Source organism: Miniopterus schreibersii (assembly GCF_964146895.1).
Source record: "Miniopterus schreibersii genome assembly, chromosome: 3".
Taxonomy (NCBI): Eukaryota; Metazoa; Chordata; class Mammalia; order Chiroptera; family Miniopteridae; genus Miniopterus; species Miniopterus schreibersii.
In genome coordinates, this window is record NC_138103.1 from 29782876 (window position 1) to 29804968 (window position 22093).

The 22093-nt window shown below is 51.2% G+C and overlaps 1 protein-coding gene across 3 annotated transcripts in view; it reads right to left on the minus strand.

Moving 5' to 3' along the window:
- COL26A1 (collagen type XXVI alpha 1 chain) overlaps positions 1 to 22093 on the minus strand; it is a 157290-nt gene that overhangs the window by 14986 nt on the left and 120211 nt on the right. For all 3 annotated transcript variants that reach the window (XM_081131654.1, XM_081131653.1, XM_081131655.1), the window contains exon 4: positions 4480 to 4541. In XM_081131654.1, the coding sequence (XP_080987780.1) occupies positions 4480 to 4541 (62 nt within the window). The remainder of the gene's footprint in view (positions 1 to 4479; positions 4542 to 22093) is intronic.

Below are 22093 nucleotides of genomic sequence, written 5' to 3' on the forward strand. Positions count from 1 at the left end.
TGAGGAGAAGAGGGTAAGATTCCTGCCTCAATTGCAGAGTTTTCACTGGAAGCTGGCTAGACAGTCACAGTCAGGGGCTCTGGGGCAGTGGAGGGGCTGGGGAGTGAGGAAAGCTGGCTGTCAGTAGCAGGAGATAGGGGGGGCCAGGACAGTGGATGTGAGGATGGGGGTGAGGAGAACTGGCAGGACCTGGTGCCCTGGTCTTGGGTTAGGGGTGGATGAAGGTGGGAGTGGCTCTCCCAATTTTGGCCTGGTTCTGGGGACAGTGGGATTGCCACCAGTCAAACAAAGGCATGGGAGAGGGTAAGACTGGAGGTGAAGATGACCTCTGTGGGGGTGGGTTCAGTGTCTGGGAGGGACCTCCATATGGACATATTTAACAGGGAGTAGGCAGGAGCAGTAGGGGGTAGGGGCAGCTTGGAGGTATTAAACGAGGGGTGCCTGACTTGGGCTCCTGGGGGCAAACCCTGTGTTCTTCCATGGCCAGGCTCTGGACACCCCTGAGGGGACCTGCCTCATGCAGCTTTGTCCCCACACAAAAGGCCTGGCCCACTTCTGCCTGGGGTACCTTCCCCCCACACACAAGGCCCACAGAGCCCACAGACCCAGGCAGAGGAGCACTGACCACGGCCAAGTTAGCATCAGCCCTGGCCGGAGTCCAAGCCCTCCTGGCCTGGCTGTGGCCAACCTTCTGGAGAAACTGATCCCACCCCTGCCGGGCATGAGATCACCAAGGCAGGCGGCAGTGGGTGTGGGGACTCAGCCCAAGAAAACCAGACCATGGACTTCCAGGGCAGTGGCCCTAATGACATCATTGTGGTCTGGCTGATTGGCACCAGACACCAGCAGAACTCCGAGGCTTCTATGACCCTCACGCAGGGAATTCCCTTCGGGCTCCCTCCCACTCCTTGTGGTCCATGATGTCAGAGTGTAAACTGAGGGGGAGGAGAGGAAGGAAGGAAAAAAGCTTTTTCCTGCTGGCCTACAGGCAGTGAAGATGGAGCTGACTCTGATAGCTGTCTGAACCCCACCACCCCTTCTTCCCTTGCTCCAGAACCCCCTATTGGGCCCCAGAGAAAGAATCATGATTGGCCAGGTAATCATTTTCCCAGCTCCCTTGCAACTAGGAGGTGAGCATATAGCCCAGTGCTGGCCAATGAGAAATGAGTTTGTTGGAGTTACTTTCTGCTTTTGAACATAGTGTTAGGATGTGATGCCTTGAGCTGCAGTAGCCACTTTGTAACCATGAGGCATGGACCATGAGAAGGAAAGATAATTCACTAAAGAGGTAAAGCAGGAAACTGTCAAGAGCCTGGGTTCTTGAGCCACAAAACCAATCCCAGGACTCCTATTTCTGGACATTTTGTTGAACAAACAATAAATGTCCTCAAGGAATATGCTGCCATTAGGTTGCTGTGACTTGTACCTGAATGCATCCCTCCTGACACACTAAAACAGGTTTCTTGTCTGAGGGAGCAGAAATCTCAGCTTTCAGGCTCTTAGGTTGCTGCTCTCTTATGTCAGCTGCTTGATTTGAATCCCGTCAGGGGTCTCGCCGCTTGGCTCTGCTGTCTGCCATCAGCCACCAGACCCCAGCCTCTGGCCTGGCTCACCCCAGCTCCATCTGACCCCTGCAGGCTCATCTGACCTTGGTACAGCCCTTGGAGCTGCAGGGCTGTCCAGAAAACTTGCCTAAATTGTGTCCCTCTCCTTCTCCAGGCCACTACCTCTCAAGGCTCTCTGACCCAGACCAACAAAATTCCTAGTGGCCTTATTTCTCTAGGAGATGCTTAGTCATGGAACAGGCAGGTGGGCAGCTAGAAGGCACAGGAGCTGAGACAGGAGCTTTCCAGCCCTTACCTGGGAATCCAGAAGAAAGTGGGCTGCTGAGCCGGGCTCCCTACAAGCAAGTTGGTGCAGCCACCTCTTTGCATAACCCAGACCCAAGCTACCTCCCCTCACTCCCCACTGAGCTTCCCCCTGCCTCAGAATGTCCCAGTGAGAAGCAGGGGAGTGACTCCTTCAACTTCTATTTTACCGGGCAGCAGAATGAGGCCCAGAGTTGAGAAGGGACGTGCCAAGGCAAGGCTACTGCTAGGACAGGAGCCCTAGCCCTGGTTCCTCCTACACATCCAGCTGTCTCCTCCATCCCCCAAAGTCTGCAGACGGGTCAGGATGCTCAGGGCAGAGAGCAAGCCTGGCCACCAGCCTGCTGCCCGAGGCCATGCTGCTGGGGCCGAGATGGAGGGAGGTTCAGGACTGGGGGGACGTGGGAAGGAATTGCTCATGGCAGGAGGGCATGGGTGAGGGCCAGGTGGGTGGGGACAGCTGGCACTGTACCAGTCTTCCCCCTGAGCTGTGACTTTTAACACCCCGAGGTGCTGGGCTGGAGCCAGGGCAGGCTGTGGGCCGATGCTCTGCCAAACCACGCGGAGGCTTCAGGTGCCTGGAAAAAGTCCGTCAGGCAGCTGGCCCAGGGACCCTGCCTTTTCTAAAATCTTGGGTGCCAGAAGTTTACCCCAGCATCTTCCCCAGGACCCGACCCCTTCAGGGCTGCCCTATCTCCGGCTTGACCCACGTAGCAACATCTGCTCCCTGAAGCCTTCCATCTCCAGCCCCCCAAAGCCACTGACCCCCAGGAAAGCAAAGGGTCCCCACCCAGGCCTGTGACCAGGAGCCTGGGCTGCTGGAGGAAACTCCCTCCCCCAGAAGGGGTCGAGGACAGAGAGGCCATTCATGCCCTGGGCTTTAATGTCCTGTGCTCCACACGAATGTCTCCCGGGCACCTGTGTCTTCATCTGTACAGCGGGAACAGAGAAGTGGAGATGATAACATGGACCCTCACGCCTATCTAGCACCCATTTCCAAAGCCGGGTCCCACCAGCGAATCACCTGAGGCTCCAGCACCCTGGGAAGCTGGTATTTTCATCCATCCCACAGATGAGGAGGTGGGAGCTGACTAAAGTCACCCAGCTGGTGGGTGGTGGTCCCACGTATGTCTCACTCCCCTTGACAGTCACCTGCAGCTCCCACCCGACTGGGCAGGTGCACTCACGGTCAAGCTTTCAAGGCAGGGGCAGGGCCAAAGGCAATGTAGGCTTGGCAAGGGCTGTGTATGTGTAGGTGTGTCTATGTGTCTATGTGTGCCGTATCTGTACGTGTCCCTGTGTGTATATATGGTATGTGTATGTTGTGTCTCTGTGTGTCTGTGTGTTCATGTGTATCTTTATGTGTCTCTCTGTGTGTATGTATGTGTGTTCATGTGTGTGTATCTGTATTTATGTCCATGTGTACCTGGTCTCTATGTGTTATCCATTTGTGTGTGTGTGTGTGTCTGCAGGGGGGACCTGCCAGTCAGACTCTCCTGGGCTTGAGGCCTGACCTCCGGACCTGCTCTCAGGGATCTTGCGTTGGGGGTCCCTCAGCCCACCTCAGTGCTCTCCTCACTCTGGCCTCCCCGGTAGCTGGCTGTTACCACGCCACCTTCTGTGGTTAAGACAGTCTCCCCTGGGCCAAACCACCTGCCCCAGCTGGGAGCTCTGCCTCAGGCTCAGGTAAATCCAGCCTCCCGGTGCTGACTCTGCCATGGGGCCAGGCAACCCTTCCCCTTGCAGTTTTGCGGCCCCAAGGGGTCTATCTTCCCCAAGCCCAGCGCCTCTCAGACCTCTGGAGTACTAAGGAGAAGAGAGCATAGCCCATGGCCCTCACTGCTTTGCCTGCTCCCTACCTATTCCTGCCAAGGGCTTTCTCTGGCCATGAGTGAGCTTGGGGGCAGGCAAAAGTTGCAGGGAACACCACCCAGCAGATGCCTCGCCCAAAGAGGGATGGGAGCACCCTGGGACCTCAAGGCCCCCTCTGCAGCAAACTGCACTGTCTCCCCAGGGGCCCTCACTGCCCCGCAACACACCTGCACCTCACACATTCAACCCTTCCCTGGCTTACTTCCTCTCTCTTCCCCCAATACCACCTGGGGCCATTCCCAAATAAATACTTACCTTTATCAAGTCCTTCTGCCTCTGGGGTGAGCTGCTCCTCCCCCTGATGTAGACAGGCCCAGGAATGGCTAGTGCTGGGAGGCTCTTCCTCCATCAGCTAGCTCCTCTGTGCCTATTCCCATGCCAGATAGCAGGAGGAGGGGCCAGAGATAGGGACAGCAGCCCTGGGGAGGGGGGGGCACTCCTTCCTCTTTCCTTTGAGGGGTTGACTTCTGGGCATCCAGTCTCCCAGCCCCCGAGGCCTATACCCAGACCAGCCTGCAGCCCAGCCCGGCCCAGCCCTTCAGATTTCTTGCTCTCTCTACTACTTTCCTCCACCCCAGAAGGAGCCACATAGACCCCAGCAGCACCAAACCCTGGGACCAGGCTGCTCAGGCCTGCTGGGCTCCCTGAGGTTAGGGTTTCCCCAGCCATACCCCGCAGATGCCTGATGCACCCTCCCCACAGCCAGCTCTCCTGACTCAGTTTCCCCAGTCTCTCTGACCTTGGCCTCCAGCGTAATCAGTCGCTCACTCATGTCGCTGAGCCGAGTACAGTTCATGCATTCTGAAAGAAAAAAGAAGCCCAGGTGAGAGTGGAGTGTAGATCCTGGGGAGAGAGCAGCCCAGCCACCAGGACAACCTCTGGATAAGCAGGCAGGGAAATCTTTGATATGCCTAGAAAACTCCTACCCATCTATCAGGGCCTCATCCTAAGTATCCCCTCCTCCATGTAGCCTGCCTGACCTCTGAGCCTCCTTTCTGAGTATCCACAGCACATAGTAGGGGCTCTGTTAATTCAGTGAAGTGTCTGAGCCAGCGCTGGGCCAGCACCTGGATGTCTTGTCAGCCTGGAAGCTTCATGAGGTCAGGGGTCTTGGTTTATTTTGTTTTCCCACGAATCTCAGACCTCACACAAAGTAAGGACTCAAAAATATCTGGTAGTTGATGAATGGACAGTAAATGAAATGTGCTCCCTGACTTTGAGAACTATAGTCTCAAAGACACAGCTGGTAAGGCCTATGCCAAAGTTGAAAGAACAGAACATGCAAGACAGCATCATGGGGAATGCCTCTGCCAGTCTGGGTGTGTGCGGGGTGGGGGGTTAGGGAGGGCATCCTGGAGTCAGTGGCATCAAAAGTGAGGCCTGAGGGATATACAGTGATTGGCCAGGTGAGGAAGAGGGGAAAGGCCAGGTTCAGCAGCGGGAAGAACAAGTGCTGAGGCCTGGAGGGGAGCAGGATGGGGGTCTGCCAGCAGCCTGGCCAAATCACAGCGCCTCTGGGGGCTACCGATGCTGGTGTGGGGGCCTTAACACAGAGGGCCTGGCAGAAGGACTCCTGAGGCCACCGGGCAACTGCTGGGAGGAGGTCAAAGTCAAGGGCAGTTTGCATTTTTAAAAGTTCACTCTGGCAGCAAAGTGCACAGTGATAGGAGTGGGAGCGACTGGAACCTGGAAGGCCAATTAAGAGACCAGTAACAGTTAATCCCAGCACACATCTCCCTGGGCAGTAATTATCTGTTTATGTCTGTCTTCCCAGAGAGCCAGAGCTCTTTAACGAGGAAATAGATGGTTCAAAGCTGTTCTAAAGAGCTTTTATTGCTCTGGAAGTCAGGGGACACCTGAATTCTTCACTCAGTTCAAAGCCTGACCCTACAGGAACCCATTCTGGTTAAACAGACACAGACACACGAGAGACTGGGTAACTCAATAGTCTCACTTGGTGTGTGGAGGCCCCTTGGCTGCAGTGAGGCCTGCAGGATCCATGGGGCCACACCAGCCTGTCCTTGGAAAGGTCCCCATCACTGTCACTGAAAGCAAATCACCTTGCTAATGTCCCTATTCTAAAATGGTGATTGCTCTGTGAGAGGTGGGGGTTGGGGGGGATGACCAGGGGGTCTCTGGGTCTCTGGGCCATGGGGATAGGTGGTTCAGGCTGTGTCCTTGCCAGGAGTACCAGCCTCAGGGAGGCCAGGGAGTGGACATCCACTGCTTTCTGCTCGCCAGCCCTACCTGGGTTTATAAGGCCTACTATGTGGGGGGCAGAGGCCCAGTGCATCCTTATCTCCCTCCCTGTTCCCCTGGGCTGGGCCCAGCTGGGGGTTTATAGGCATTTTTTAGGAACAGAACTTTTCTCCCCAATAAACCTTGTTAGTAACCTCAGTACATAAAACAGATTAAAGGCTGAGAGATAAACACTGAAACTTTAAAACAACTAGAAGAATGTATACAGTTGTCTGATTTGGGTCGGGGCAGGACTTCACAAAGACTAGCGAGAGAGGAACTGGTTTTTGGTTGAATGGGGGTGGGGGTTGTACACACTTGGTTCCCTCTAGTTTCTCCCGGGAAAGGGGTGGTAAAGAAATGGAAAGGGGTAAACCACAGAGCAAAGGGAAGGGCAGAGGAGAACCCGCAGAGAGGAGTGCCGCCAGTAAGTGAAACGCAGCTGGTGGCTGAGGCCCAGCCTCCTCGAAACACAGGGGCTCAGGCCCTCCAGGCTCCCGGCTCAGGCTGGGGCAGCCCCAGGTGGGAGAGGGCGGAGTCCTCCCCAGGACTCCCCACCTGAGGAGAAAGGCCCACAGGCCAGTCTGACATTGGGGGAGGCCCCCTGGTGAAATAGCTGGGTTCCCAAAGCCCCCCTGCCCCTCGCCCATCAACAAGGCCAAACCACAGGGAAAGAGCCCGAGAGGCTTTAGTGCCTCTTTCTTACAGACAGCCCAGTATTTCAGAATTCCTGGGCCTCTGAAAAAAGCCTGTAATGGGAAAGACAGAGATCAAAACAAACAGGGTCCCATTTATCCACCCACCCATCCTACACCCCATCCATCCATCCCACCACCACACAACCATCCCCTCATCCACCTGGCGGCGCGGGGCTGCCCAGGAGCCCCTTGGTGACTCTGTGCTAATACTGACAGGGTGGGCAGCAGGGCAGTAGGGTGGGGGTGCCTGCCCTCTGAGCAGAGGCCCCTGAACCGTCCTGAGCAGCTATGTCTTATGGGGAACAGGCTGGTTCCGGAGGACAGGCTGCGAGAGCCCCAGCTCCCCGCTCCTCACCACACGGGAGGGCGAGGGCCCACCCCATCCAGGGGCAGCAGGAAGAGCATGGAGTGGGTAGGTTGTAAATTAGGGCCCCAGCCCCACACACGGAACATTCTAGCAGTGTTTATGGACCTTCAACAGAGTGTTTCCAGGGCCTGAGGCAACAAATAGGACTCCTTGCAGGGGGCAAGGTCAGCAGAGAAAGGGGGAGTCTCGGGCTCTCTCAGGAACCTATTTCTGGAAAGTGTGCTGGGCTTAGGTCCAGTTTGCTCTGGCACTGGGCACCCTGTTTGGCAAGTGAGGAGCTTCTTGGCTGTTGGTGGGCACAGGGGGTCCAGTTCCCCAGCCGCAGAGAGGCCCGGGAGGCCCAGCCAGCAGGCAGGGGCAAGTCCGTCAGCTTGGCCTGCCCATGCCACCTGCCCTGGCAGGCACTCTGAGACCAGGCGGTTTTATGGTCCCCCTGGCATTCTGTCATCGACAGGCAATTAAGTTCTGTTTGTTTAGCTTTCTCTAATTATTCATGGAGAGGTGGAAACGTGGAAACTGCGCTGATGGGTAACTGGCTTTGTGACCGGCTCTGGGTCTTGATTTTCCTCACTAACATGAGGACTCCTTCTGGGATTCTGCAGGTTCCCACCCTCTTCCCCAGCACACACAGGCTCACGAGCACCTGCCCGCCGAACATGTCCTAGTGTCTAGGACACAGATGCAGAAACCTGTGTGAGGGAATCTTTGCCAATATGTACATATTGGAAGTGTGGATGTGCCAGACAAACCAGGGTGTGTGTGTGTGTGTGTGTGTGTGTGTGTGTGTGTGTGTGTGTAGGTGGGAGAGAGACACAAAGAGACAAAGAGAGAGACTGAGACTAACTCCTTGGTGCAGTCAGTGGAAAGAGAACTCTGTAGATGCCACTAACTCACTGTGCAGCTTGAGAGGCCCTCATTGCACCTCTCTGCACCTCAGCTTTCCTATCTGTAAAAGGAGTTTACTTTGGATCAGCTCCAAGGGCCTCAGCGTCCTGGACTCTTTGCTCCTGCCACCTGTACTCGCCCTGGGGCTCTTGCTGCTGGGCTCTGTCCACCTACAGCCAGATATTAGTTGCCAATCCACCTGCTATTTGCCTTTGGCCAGCACTGAGACTGGTGATGGCTCTGCACCCAAAATTCAGGACCTAGCTCCTGAATAAGGCTGAATTCCCAAGGCCTGACCCCTGCAAAGGACTTCATCCATAGGGTAGGAGTTGGCTACTGCAGAGGAATCTAAAGAGGCAGAGTGAGTCCACTCTGAGGCTTGGGCCATGAGGCTCCAATAGGGAGAACCAGGGCACAAGGGTGGTCCTATCCCCAGAGACCCACCTCCCTCTGTGAGAGGCCTTAGAGATGGGTCTGCAGGGAGGGGGCATGAACAGGGTGGATGTCACCAGAAGACCAACACAGCATGGCCCAGAGGGAGGAGATCCCTAAAATCCCCCTGAGAACTTTCACCCTAGCCAAGACTCTTAGATCCTGTTAAGAGAAGAAAGCTTCAAAGAGGTCAATGGAGCCAGATGCTGTAGGGACAGGGGTGGGGCAGGCCAGATAGGTTGGTCATGAATGTTCACAGGGGACCATAGGAATAAAGAGGTGATGAGTGGCCTTAGTTTCTTCAGTGGGACAAGAGATGGGCTGAGGTGAAACCTCCAGCACAAATACATCTGCACCTTTCTGTCTTACTACACAGAGGGTGAGCCCTGATCCCCTGAAAAGGTTAGCCTTGGGCCACACCTTTTAGTGTCTCCCTCCTCCCCCACTGGGGCCTGGAGGTCAATTAAGACCCTCCTCCACTAGTGAGACTTTGGTCACCTCACCCTCTCTCAGAAACACTGAACAGCTATCATTGCTTTCAGGACAAAGTCCTGTCTTGGCTAGGCTTAGCCAGCCTGCACTTGTCTCTTTGCCTTCCCCTCTCACCACCACACTCCTATCTAGGCCAGGTCAACCGCCTCCTGTCAGGACACCCTACCTGAGATTTTCCCAAAGCCCAAAGGCTCTCTCCAGTCTTCAAGACAGAGTTGTTCTTTTGAGGGAAGAGGATTTTCTGGCTAATATTCTGTACCCAGCTCGACTATCCCTCAAGGTTTGAAGAGAGAATGAAGACATTTGTACACATGCATGATCTCAAATATTTATATTCCAGGCACCCTTTCTCAAGATGTTGAGGATGCACTCCACCAAAACAAAGGAGTAAACTAGAGAAAGGACCCAAAACAAGGAAACAAAGACAAGTTCCACATGGGAGAGAGATCAAGGGATATCCTAAGAAGGAAAATGAAGGAATGTCACACTATGACAGTGTGCAGTAGGCTGGAGCACAACCCAACCACATTAGACCAAAAGACAGAGGGTTCTAGAAAGGAGAGAGCCCCTGGTGTGTGTGAATGTAAGGAAAGAAGAATTAAACTTCTTTTGGAAATACGGGGTGAATTAGTGGCATGCCAAGTGAAACACCTCTATAACATGGCATACAAAACTAAGCAAACAAAAATGAATTCTTAATTTCCAGAAAAATGAAAAGTCTAAAGTGAAGAGAAGCACCTTGGTACAAAACCTGAATCAACCATGAATAGCATTTGCTTTATTATAATACTCTATTCATTGTCTATTAAATCTAACCCAAATTGTGATACAATTATTTGGGAGTTGGGGAGGAGGAGACGACATGGGGGATGGATTAGGGGAGAAAAAACACACCAGAACCTTGCATAAGAGGAAGTCAACAGAAACTAAGATTAAAAACCAAGAGAAATAGCAATATGTAAATATTACTTAGCACTATGGAGGTAAGCACCCCCACCAAAAAAAAGTGCTTGACTAAAGGGAATCAAAATTGGGAGTAAAGAGGGACATAGAGGACTGCTCTATCTCTTTCTCGTTGTAAAAGCCTTAAAGGACTATTTGTCTTTATAAAACAATAAACATAGTTAATATACATAATTAAATTTTTAACTGGGTAAAAACATGAAACATGCTCATTATGTTATGTCAAAAATACACAAAATTGTATCTGTATTCTGTTTATAATTATGTAAAAGATGAACAGTCAAGGAATGGAATGTATTAAAACAGAAATAGTTGCAGTGGTAAGATTATGGGTGTTTTGCCCTTGTTTGTCTAAAATTTCTGAGTGATATTTTATTCTGTTGGCTTACTTTCTGGATTTAAAAATGGGGCCAACCATCCCTACCTCAATAAGGTTGCTATGTGGAGTGGGAGAACTGAGGGGGAGTGGTGTCTGCCTACCCTGGTCCCCTTGTCCTGGCTTTTGACAGTGACTCCCAGCACCTGGGTCCCTGGCTTCCTCATCTTCGCCAGCTCTCAGCTCCTGGCTTGGCTATCTCACCCTTCAAGGCCACTAACACCCTGAAGGCAGCTCCCTCTTCAAGTGGGGCTGGTGGCCTCTGTTCCCTTCTGCATCAACCCAGCTCTGGTTCCACATGGTGGCAGGCACACAGTAAGCTCTTAATAAATGTCCATGGATTGAATGAAACAGGTACCCCTCGAAGGCCATTTGTTCATAGTTCTCAGTCTTCTTAACAGAGCAAGAGAGGACCTTGAAAATCATTTATAGGTAGGGAAACCAAGGCCCAGAGAGGAAAGGGAGTTGGCCGAGTTCATGGCCTCATGACATATGAGCCACCCCACGTCTGTGAAGGTATTTTATAGATATGGTTAACACCTATAATCAGTTGACTTTAAGTAAAAGAGGTTACCTCAAATAATGTGAGTAGACTTCACCTGACCAGTTGAAGGTCTTAAGAGCAAAAACTGAGGTTTCCCAGAAAAGTAGGAATTCTGCTTGGAGACTGCATCAGCAGATCCTGCCTGAGTTTCCAGCCTGCTGGCCTGCCCTAAAGATTTCAGACTTGTCAGCCCCTATAATTGCATAAGCCAATTCTTTAATATGTATCTATAGAGATAGATAGATAGGTAGATCTACGTATGCAGGGTGTCCCAAAAAAAAGGAAATATACTTTGAATAATTACTAATTCCAATGGGTTAAATCTGAAAAAAAGAAACATCAATTGAGCTATCAAAAAATGTATGTGTATACATTTTTGGGGACACCCTACATATAGACACACACATATCTTCTTGGTTCTGTTTCTCTGGGGAACCTGACTGATACAAAGCCCTACAAACTAATAGGCCCTAACCAGACTCATCAGCCAGAGCAGTGTCTCTTGAACTCTTAGGAAGGTTCCGTAATTCAGCTCCAGCTGCCTTAAAGATAGTGCTATCAGACTTAGCAAGTAAAAACACAAAATTTTGGCAACCCTACTTAGTACTTCATTCCTTCTACAGATATGCTTTCTCTGGGACAAGGACCCAGAAATAAGCAGCCTTACCTTCAAGGGCCTCTGGACATGCTGAGGGACAGCGCCAGTCTGTGTGCCTCTCCTATGCTGAAGGATGGGGCCAACCCCAGCTAGGGGATATCAAGAGGGCTTCCTAACAGGTGGAGCTGAGCATGGAAAACTGCTAGTAAAACATTGCTGAGCACGTGCTCTGGCCTAAGCCCTTTACATTCTTTTTGTGTAAGCCACGGAGCAACCCTGAGGCAGGCACTAGATTGCTATCTCCAGTTTGCACATGGGAGAAGTGAGGCACAGTGAGGCAAATTTGTCAAAATTCTCCAAGCCAGAAACTGACCCAAAAGCACATACTCTTTGCTCTTAACCACTGACTATTTAAGGTCTGACATAAGGTTGCTGGTGTTCACCACACGCCTGCCCCACTCAGGCTCAGGTCTACGACTCTGCATGTACTGACACCTGAAATTCTTCCATCAGCCCACAAGGGACCCTTTTGTCCCTCCTACCTATGGAGGAGGAAGCAGACGGATGGTGATGACCCTCCAGCCCAATAGCACACAGCTCGAACAGGTGCCAGAGGCTGCTCCTGGCCCTCACTCCTCACTTTCATGGGATTCTTCCTAACCTCGCACTGGCAACCTGCCCAGGCAAACCTCACTCAGGGCCCTACTTAAGCTTCTGTAATAGGTAGGAATCCAGTCAGCCATGAGGATTGAAGAAGCTTGAGGGGACAGCAAGCCAACTGAACTCCGTGGGTTTCTAGAGGTCTCAGAGGTGTCCAGGCCCCTGGAGCAACCAGGGCATGATAATTCTAGATTTCTCCAGTCCTGGTATCTCCAGTTCAGCCTGCAGTTCTAAGGTGGCCACTGGTGCTCTGAGCCCAGCCCCGTGGATAGCAGAGAGGCCCTGGGCGTGGGAAGCCACCTGTCCAGTTAAGTTGTAGAGAGCTGCTTGTCCAGGTAATCTCGGACAGACTGGATTTTTCTGAAGCCACACATCCCAAAAGGAAGGGCAAAGAGAGCAAGGTCAGGCCAAATGTAGGGGCCCTGCCCTGTGCCTCCCCTGTGCTCCCCAACACATACCAGAGCAATGAATCCCATCAGGGGCCAGGGAGCCTGCTGGTCGGATAGCACTGTGGCTTCCTGCCAGTCCCAGCCATAGGGCTCGTGGACAGGACAGAATAATTAAATTCCATCCTTTTCTGTATCAGGGATCACAGAGAAGGCAAGATTATTCAAGAACTTCTGCCAAGACTTTTATTGAAGAGTAACTTGAGTTCCTTCTGGGAGAGGGGCAGCCTCGCATGGTGTCTTCACTGTAGAAACACTAATCCCCAAAGAACTGGCTGAGAAGCACTGAAGTTTCTCAGAATACAATGGTGGGTTGCCCACCTCCACCCCTACGGTTGGCACCCTTTCAGGAGCCCCTGGACTGTGGAACTTTCTGGCAATGTTCAGACTCACCCCCTGGGGAAAAGGGATAACACTAGTGAGTGAAATCAATTCAGCGATGTTTACCAGGCACTTAGTGGATGAGAGACAAAACTACCCTTCCTTGTGAGTAAGGAGGATGAGATTCAGAGAGGTTCAGCAACATACTCAAGGTCACATAGACTGTCGATTAAAGGCCAGAATCAGAACCCAGATTTCCTTCCCATAAGGCCATGTGGGCTGAGCTACGTGCCCTGGCCAGGGCAGCAACTTTCAATGTGATATGAAGACAAGTGCCTATGACATAGCTGGACATGGGCAAAGTCTGTGACTTCTATACCTCACCATGGCCCTAGGGGCTCTGCTGGCCTGGCTAGCCAAATCTGTCTTCCTCCCTCTCTACCTTCATATCCAGCCCAGAGTAGCTTTCCTCCAACAAAATCTAAAGAAGAATTATTAGAATTATTAAATTAATTGAGCAAGGTCACTGGAATACAAAGACAGTTTACAAAAAATCAACCATATTCCTATATACTAGTGATAAACAAATAGAAAATGAAAATTTTAAATACCACTCACAAAAGCACCATTGTTTAAGAATAAATCTACTGAAAACCATAAAACATCACTGAGAGAAATTAAAGATCTAAAAAAATGGAAAGATATACTATGTTCATGGTTTGGAAGCCCCAATATTATAAAGATGTTAATTCTCCCCCAGTTGATCTATAGAGTGAATGCAATTCCATTCAAAATCTCAGAAGGCTTTGTGTGTGTGTGTGTGTGTGTGTGTGTGTGTGTGTGTGTGTGTGTGTTGGCAAGTTGATTCTAAAATGTATGTGAAAATGCAAAGGTCTAAGAATAGCCAGGGCTATCTGGAAAAAATGGAAAACAATATAGAAGACTTATACTACCAGAATTGAGACCTATTATAAAAGTATAGTAATTAAGACACTATTGTTGATTCAAGGAAAGACCCATACTTACACAGTCACCCAGTGAAAGAAAAAGACACAAATGCAGTACAGTAGAGAAAGGATAGGCTCTTCAATAAATGGTGCTGGGTCAATTGAATATCTAAATGGAAAAGTAAAATTAAAAAAAGCAAACCCTAACTCACAACACACATGGAAGTCAATTTGTGACGGATTGTATATCTAAATATAAAAGATAAAACAATACATCTTTTAGAAGAAAACGTAGATGACTACCTTCATGACCTCAGAATAAAGATTTCTTAAACAAGACACAAAAAGCACTAACATTAAAGAAAACTTTGAAAAAGTGGACTGCATTAAAATTAAGATTTTCTTTTCACCCAGAAGACACCATTAAGAGAACAAAGAGGCCTATCACCAAGAGGAAGAGGATTCTTGGAATACTTATATCCACGAAATAAGATATCGAACTGGCCAATAGTCATATGTAGAGGGGCTCAATGCAGCCATATAAAGAAATGCAAATTAAACTGTGATACTCCCATACTCCCACAGGAATGGCTAGAATTAAAAAGACTAACACCACCAAGTACTGCAGAGGATGGGAGCCCCTGATCTCTCATACAGTGCTAATGGAGTGTCTGTGGCATAACCATTTAAAAATCATTTGGCAGTTTCTAATAGGGCTGATTAGAAGGCCACTCTCTGACTCAGCAATTCCATCCCCAGATATAATCTGACCAAATGAATAAATATGTTCACCAAGAGCCATGTACAAAAATATTCATGGAGCGCTGCTCATAATAACCAAAAGTTACAAAAAACCCCACAAATTCCCCTTGAGGAATTTGATAAATAAATTGAAAATCCACATGAAATACTACATAGTGACAAGTGTGCACAAACCGCACGCAGCCTGTGAATGAACCTCACAGAGATAATGCTAGGTGAAGGATGTCAGACCCAAAGAGCACACACTGTGTGATCCCATTTCTCCAAAGTTCCAACATGGACAAAACAGCTCTAAGGTGCTGGCATTCACAGTGGTTACCTCAGGGAGGGCAATTACTGGAAGAGGCAAGAGGAGGGCTCCTAAGATGATGAAAATGTGCTTTCTTGATGTGGGTACTGGTTTCTAGGTGAAAAGCATGAGCTGTTCTCTTGCTCATTCTGAACCACCAATCTGCCATGTCACCCTCTAATGCTCCCTATCACCCTGAGGAAAAACCCCACAAGCATGGGCTACATGCTCTGAGCACCTCACTCTTCTAGGCCTTTGGACTTTGCCTAACTTAACTCATTTAGAAATGGCTCCCAGCATACCTCATTGATAAGCTCTTTTTTAAGCACCACCTCCTCCAGGAAGCCTTCCTTGACCACTCCAGGTGGGCTTAGGCACCCACCGTCTCATCAGTTGCCATGTGCCCTGTGCATACCTTTCTTACAGCACTCGTCACCTTGGATGGAATGATGTTTTGGGTATCCCTCTTCCATGTGGGCTGTGAAACCCTTGAGAGCAGGGCCCATGTCTCAACCGTTCTTGTATTCTAAAAAATGGGGGGAGGCATATTCCACTGTCACATGGAGCTGCAAAGATGCTCATGTGTACTCTCAGGAAGTGTCAGTGCTGCCCGTGGGGAGTGAGGGTGTGCAGGAGGCCTACCCTGGAAGACCTCAGGGGACCAGGAAAGAGGAAGGGGGGCTGCTCGCCTCCTGCAGGGGAGGTGTGTGCCTGGGGGCATCTGTCCTTGTGCACCCTGGCAGCTCTGTGCCAGGAGCTTCCTTACTGTGCAAGGGAAGTGCTGCAGCCCCCAAGCAGCTGTTTTCCATTTCCACCAAGGCCAGAAAAAGCGGAAAGGGCTTAAGGTAGAGATAAGGAAGCCGTTTTGATGCTGAAGTTCATTATATTCTGGCTTGTGTCACCCTGGGAGGGGAGGAAGGGAGGAAACATTCTCTTCCGATTTCACAAGAGCAGAGTGTCTGGCCCATGTGGAGCGATATAGGTCATAACAATGATCAGAAAGAGAAAATGCAGACTTACATTCATGCACTTACCGTGAGCGGGCACTGTTGGAAGGGCTAGGCCTATGCTGATGCACCACTTTTCGTGTAAATTCATTCAATTCCTACAATAACCCAATGTGGTAGGGGCCATTATGATCTCCATTTTATAGATGAGGAAACAGAGGCACAGAGAGGTTAGGTAGCTTGCCCGAAGTTACACAGCTAGTAAGTGACAGCCTGGATCCAATCTGAGGCAGTCAGAGGGTGGCACCTGGCTCTTGACCAGCACCCTGGCTGGCTTTAGGAACTGGCCTGAAGTCCCAGAGGGCTCCTTGGGTCCCTGCCCTGATGGCTTTCTCCAGGCTCCAGCCCCCACCTTGCTGTCCTCTGGAATTCCTATCCCCACACTGCAGGCTCTGCGGTGGGACTCTACAGCCTTTCCCCAGATGTCATCCTGGCCCCCAGTCCCCGCTGAGGGTACTGTGGAATTTCCTTTCTAAAACATAAGGCCTTTGAGTTCTGTGGGGAAACAGCAGGAATTAAATAAATGCATTTCTTTAAGAAATGAGACCCCCTCCCCAAAGTTAGCTGTGTTCCTTTGCTATATGGGGCTCTCTTTTACCCACTCTTCCAGAGGGCAGCTGGGCCCAACTAAAAAGAAGCCCAAGCTGGCAGTGGCATGGGGTGGGGGCTCAGTGGCAGAGTGTTTGGTACTTGGGGTGGGACCTCAGGGCAACATCAGTGGCCCCGAGAGGGTCAAAGCACCACTGAGGGGTCTGAAATGTGGGAGGAGGCGGTCCACATGTCCATGTGCTGGAGTGCAGACATGCAAGAACATGCATGTGGGTGTGTACATGTGTATGTGTGTCTGTCTGTGTGTCTGGTCTTAGTCCTTACACATGGGCAGAAACTCAGAAACATTCTGCTGTGTGTTTCTATGCTGTGTGTCCTTAGGCAGGGTACAGCTCTCTCTGAGCCTTAGCTTCCCATGGGTTATATGCAGGGACAAACTGCACGCTGTCTCATGGCCCTGCCAGCCAATTGTTCTCTGAGTAACTGTAACTGGAGCCAGAAGGTGTACGAGCTGGGCATCCACCCTTCTCTCTCCTGTGGGAAAGGAGCAGACCTTTGCTTCCTGTGAGCAGACAGGCCATGTCATGGTAGCTCATTCTCAGGCTTCTGTGGTGAAATGTGATGCCCTGTGAAACATCCCACAGGCTGGAGACGCTGCTGCCCGCAGGCGCAGGCGGTGTCCGGGTGAGGAGTAGAGGCCCTGCTCCCATCTCGGTGCATCTGCTCCCTGTCAGTGGGCTCTCAGCTCTCCGCCAGGATAAAATAGGACAACAGTCCCTGCCCTGTGCGGCCAGGAGGCCCAGTCCAGACCTTTGCCACTAGCCCTTGGGAAGTCCTCTGGCCTTTAGTCCCTGCTGTTTGCCCAGGGAGAAAGTGCAGGGAGGGGACGGGCTCTCCCTATGTTCGTGCTGGGTAAGGCAGCTGCTGTGACATCCAGAAGCCCTCAGGAGCATCTTGGGGCTGAAGGTGGGGGCTCTGAGGGTCTCGGGCAATGCTCCTGGGTAAGCCCACCAAAAACACCATCTCTGGGGCATGCAGGGCAGCACAGCTAGGGTAAACAGAGGGCTCTCAGGACCCTCCAGGACTCCAGGTGACAAAGCCAGTCCTCTGCCCAGGAGAGCCTTTTGTATTTGGACCATTTTGGAGAAAAACTCATCTAAGAAGTGCCTGACCACCCATCCTATCAAGCAGAGGCACCCAAGCACCTCTGGAGGGCAGCTTACCCCTAAACTAAATGCCCGTCTCTACTGCAAACCTTCTCTCCGTCCCCACTAACTTCCAGGCTTTCTGAGCCCTGGCTTCCAGGTTTGCGTTTATGGTGGCCCTGAGTTCTCCTGCATGTTGATACTAATTCCCTGTGGCAAGTACTTTCTTTTCCATTCCCACTGGCTGTTTGTAATGATGTGACAAGAGCTGCACTGTCTGGGTACCTCTAGCTCTCTCCTGGGCATCACAATTGTTCATTACGAATCCTCACAATAGGTGTTTTGATTCCTGTTACAAATGATGAAAATGGGGACTTGGAGAGGTTGCTTGAAGTTGCTCCAGGCCCCACAAGCAGGGACAGGACCTGCTCCAAACCCTGCATTCAGAGACCTCCAAAGCCTGCGTTCTTTTCTGAATGATTCTCGGCTTCCTATTGCTTTGCCACCTTGGAGACCTCACAAGCAGGGCAGTTAGAACCCCACTGTCGGTAAGAGCACCCGAGAAGGGTATGTGAACTTTAGTGCCTGTCCCCTGAGGCCCCCAGAGGCTGCTCAGACCCTGTTGTGGCTGCATCACCTGCCAGGCAGGTTGCCCTGAGGCAAATAACTCACCTTTGGACAGGGAAGTTATAGCAGGTAAGTGAGTGTGACTCAGTTAATGTATTTCTTATCAGCACTGTTCCAAATGGGCTGCGGAATGGCTTTCCTTCAGACTGGCATGGCTGGGACAAGTCCCCAGAAACCAATGGCATGAGTATGGAGGGCGAGAATCCTGCAGGATAAAGTACTTTTGGGCCCTCGGTGGGGGACGGAGTGGGATCCCCGCACCCAGGGGGTGCTTGGATGAAGGCAGCCATGCTATAGTTTGCTCAGTGGAGGGTTTCGGGTCTCCTGAGTGTCCCTCAGGACTTGAAGATGATTTCATCACAACAAAAATAAGTGATCCAGTCTCTGTAGCCGTCTGGGATAGTGAGAAACTGGGAGGTGTCATCTGTATACATTTTCTCGTTCAAGGTTCAGTGATTCAGTTGCTTCTCTTGGGTGGATTTCTGAGGCTGATGTTGTTAATATGGAGTTATTGCTTAAAGCACTCTTACTCTCTTTTCCTCATCCAGAAAGAAATCATAAATATCTCCAGGGTACCACAGAGCTGGCAGGCAGCCTCACCTGGGCCTGAAAGATGACACCAGCCTTGCCGAGGGAGATAAGCACTGTGATTCTTGACCCGCTTGGACCTGTGGGGTCTGTGCTGCCATCGCTGTGTGTCACTGGGAAAGAATTCCTTTTAATAGGATTCCAAGCCCAAGGTCAAGGTTCAGGGGCCATAAATCGAAGGTGGCTGAGGAGGGTCCTCCAGACCATGGGAGGGGGCCTTCTGAACTCCAGGGGACTGTGAGGAGCACCCACAGCCTGGGACCTAGGGTGGGGTCTGCAGCACCAATCAAGGCTCAGTAGGGAGCAAGGAACTCTCTCGGAAACAGATGAGGTGCCCGAAAAGAGTAAGCAGGGGGTGGCATCTCTTTGGACACTGGGGTTTTTTCAGAAAGAAATGGTAGCAGAGTTTTAAGAACTAAAGACAAAGTCACTGGCCCTTCTCTAGGTTGGAGGTCTGGAGGGGGCAGCAGAGGAGGAGCCCCAGGAGAAGAGGAAGGAGGCCTGGGGAGCAACTCTGCACCTTTCTCTGCACGCACCTGGGCAGGTTCCTTCTTGTCTCGGGCTTCCCTACTCTTCTAGAGGCAAGGTGAAGGCCCAAGGTGGCTTCAGCTTTAACTCATGGTCCAGCTGAGCTCTAGGGAAGGCCCTGGTTTCCTCGTGAGGCCATCTGCCTTGTGATGGCTGTTTAGGGAAGCTGGGAGGTGAGTGTGGGCGCTTCCTCTGACACGGGGCCTCCAGAGTTCTCCATCAGAGATTAAATCCCAGGCTACAGGGACCACAGGCCTGACCTTCTGTTGCAGAAGGACTCAGGTAGTTCCCACATGCTTTTTTAAGAGGAAGAAGCCTTTTTCCTGTACTCAGTTGCTTCTGGGACCTAGATTGATAACAAATCAAAGAGAAGCTGCTCTGACTACAGAGGGTGGGAGCCCAGAGGTCCCAATCAGCACCTCCTACCCCCGGGCTCAAGGTGGGCAAGAGGAGGGCAGGTCTCAGTGCCCCAACCTCAGTTCTCAGACACCCAAGGAAGCAGCATGTGAAGAGGCCCGTCGCACATCTCACAAGGGTGTCATGCCCACACAGAAGCTACCTGCTTGGTGGCACTGGGCAGTATGAGCTGAATTCCCTCAGGCAGCATCTGGTGCTTCTGGACCTGGCCTGCCCTCTCCCTGCACACCCTACTCTCGGGGGCCACCATCCACTGGTTAGCTGCCCCCTCCATCCCTCCTAGCCAGAGTAGGTCTGGCTGGAGCCCAGGTCCACCTGGTCACTGGTTGAGACACAGTGGGAGGAGGCCAGGGAGGAGGGTTAGGCAGGGGAGGAGACTCCTGACTTTCAGGTTCAAATCTGGACCTCACATTTCCCAGCAGGAGGAGGTTGCCATGCACTTGAGGAGCACTTGAGGGAGCCCTGCTCTCAATAGGCACAGACCCTCACTGAGGACAGCTCTTTCTGCTAATTGCCTGTATTTTCCAGCCAGGAGGATCACTTGAACACAATCTGACTTTCTTAGAGACACTTCTTCCTGTCCCACTACCCCCTGGAATAGTTTAAAACACATTTGGACAATACACAGGTGTTTGCACAGGATTTACAGTGGTTGTCTAATAGTTTAAGGCTTAGTCACCTCTCTGCCCTTTCCCCCTTCCCCCCACCTCGATCTGTGTGACCTTGGGGAAGTTACTTCAGTTGCTTTGCCTGCAAGACAGGGAATATTCAAGGCCACCTCCTCAGGCCCTGACCTAGTTTGAGAGAAAGCAGGTTTAGCACAGAGTGTGTGTCAGAAAGGGCAGCTGTTCTTTGTACTCTGTATTAGAAAACAAATCTCCCATACAACTGTAAAAACCAGAAGGCTCTTAGAGCTATCTCATCCGGGACCTTTCTTTTTACAGATTAGAAAATAGTTCTGGGGTGGTAAGTGTCACAGTCATACATTTGAGGAGGTGGCCGAACCAGAGCTAAACCCCAGTTCTGGGCATGCATCCGGCAGCATTCGCACTCTCTTGGGGGGCACATCGTTACTTCTACTCAGTCATTTACACCATAGTGAGAATGAGTCCATACAATACTGCTGAGGGCACAACTTATCCCCACAATTAAGGAGGGCAAGAGATAATTCAGCCCAGAAAAGTGAAAGGTGGTCCAGGATCCAGAAATGCCAATCCTCCTCTTTGGTCAACAGTTCCATCGGTGTGCAGGTTTGAGGAAGGGCACAGGAAGCCGTCTGCTCAGGCACAGAGTGCAGTTACTGGGTTAGGGCTCCAGCACCCAGACGCTGGTCTGGAGAAGTTTCTGTTCCATGAACAGGCTGGCATCTAGTGTCCTATCCCAGGCTTCTGAGAACCTAGCTAGATTCACAGAGTGGCAGATGGGAGAAGGCTCAGGCCAGAAGCAAAGCCCTTGCAGGGGAAGTGAAAGGACAGCCAAAGGCTGACCTCAGAGTCTGATGCCTGCTCCCTGCTCAAAGCTGGGCTAGAGCATGGAGGAAGTGGAGAGCCCCAATCTCCTCCCCTCAGCCTCGGAGCTTTAGGGATATGACAGGGATGGGACTGGGGTGCAGGTTCTCATGGGAGAGAGATCTGTCCAAGTGTAAGGGAGGGCAGTCTGATCCAGTTCCCCCTAGTTGCCTTCTCCCTCTCTCCTACACCCAAACTCTGCAGACCAGCCCCACTGCATCTGGAGGCACATGTGGCTGCCTGGGAGGAGGGCCCTGACATGAGCAGATTCCAAGCAAGCAGTCTCAGCAGACCCCAAGGGCCTGGGCTGGGGTACAAGGTAGGGTGAGGGCAACTGGGATAGGACCTACACAACTCTGCTTTGGGACTGCTCACTGTCCCAACAGATCCAAGTCCTGAAGGACAACAGGAGTCAGGAATGAGCTTCCCTAATGGGAGGGGGGTCATCCAGTCCCCTGCTTCTTCCAATACTACTCCCCCAACCCCGGTAAGGGGGAACCCCCAGAGCCCTGACAGGCAGTCATCCAAGACTGCAAAAGTCTGCCGATCTGGTGTAAAATGCTATCTCATTGTGGTTTGAATTTGCATTTTCCACTTTGCTAATGAGGCTGAACATCTTTTTATAGGTTTTTGAGCCCTTTCTCTCCGCCCTGCCCCCCACCCATGTGAAATGCCTGTTCATGTTTTTGTTTTTTTTTAATTATTGATTTTAGAAAGGGGGAGGGAGGGGACAGACAGAAAAACAGAGAAATATTCATTGGTTGCTTCTTGTATGTGCCCCGACCAGAGATCGAACCCACGACCTTGGGGTATCAAGATGGCTTTCTAACTGAGCTGCCTGTCCAGGGCTCTGGTCTTTTTCTTGACCCATTTTTCCATTAAGTTGTTCTTTTTCATATTGATTCACAGGAGTTCTTTCTGTATTTCTAGTACCAATCCTTTGTTAATTATATGCATTGCAAATAT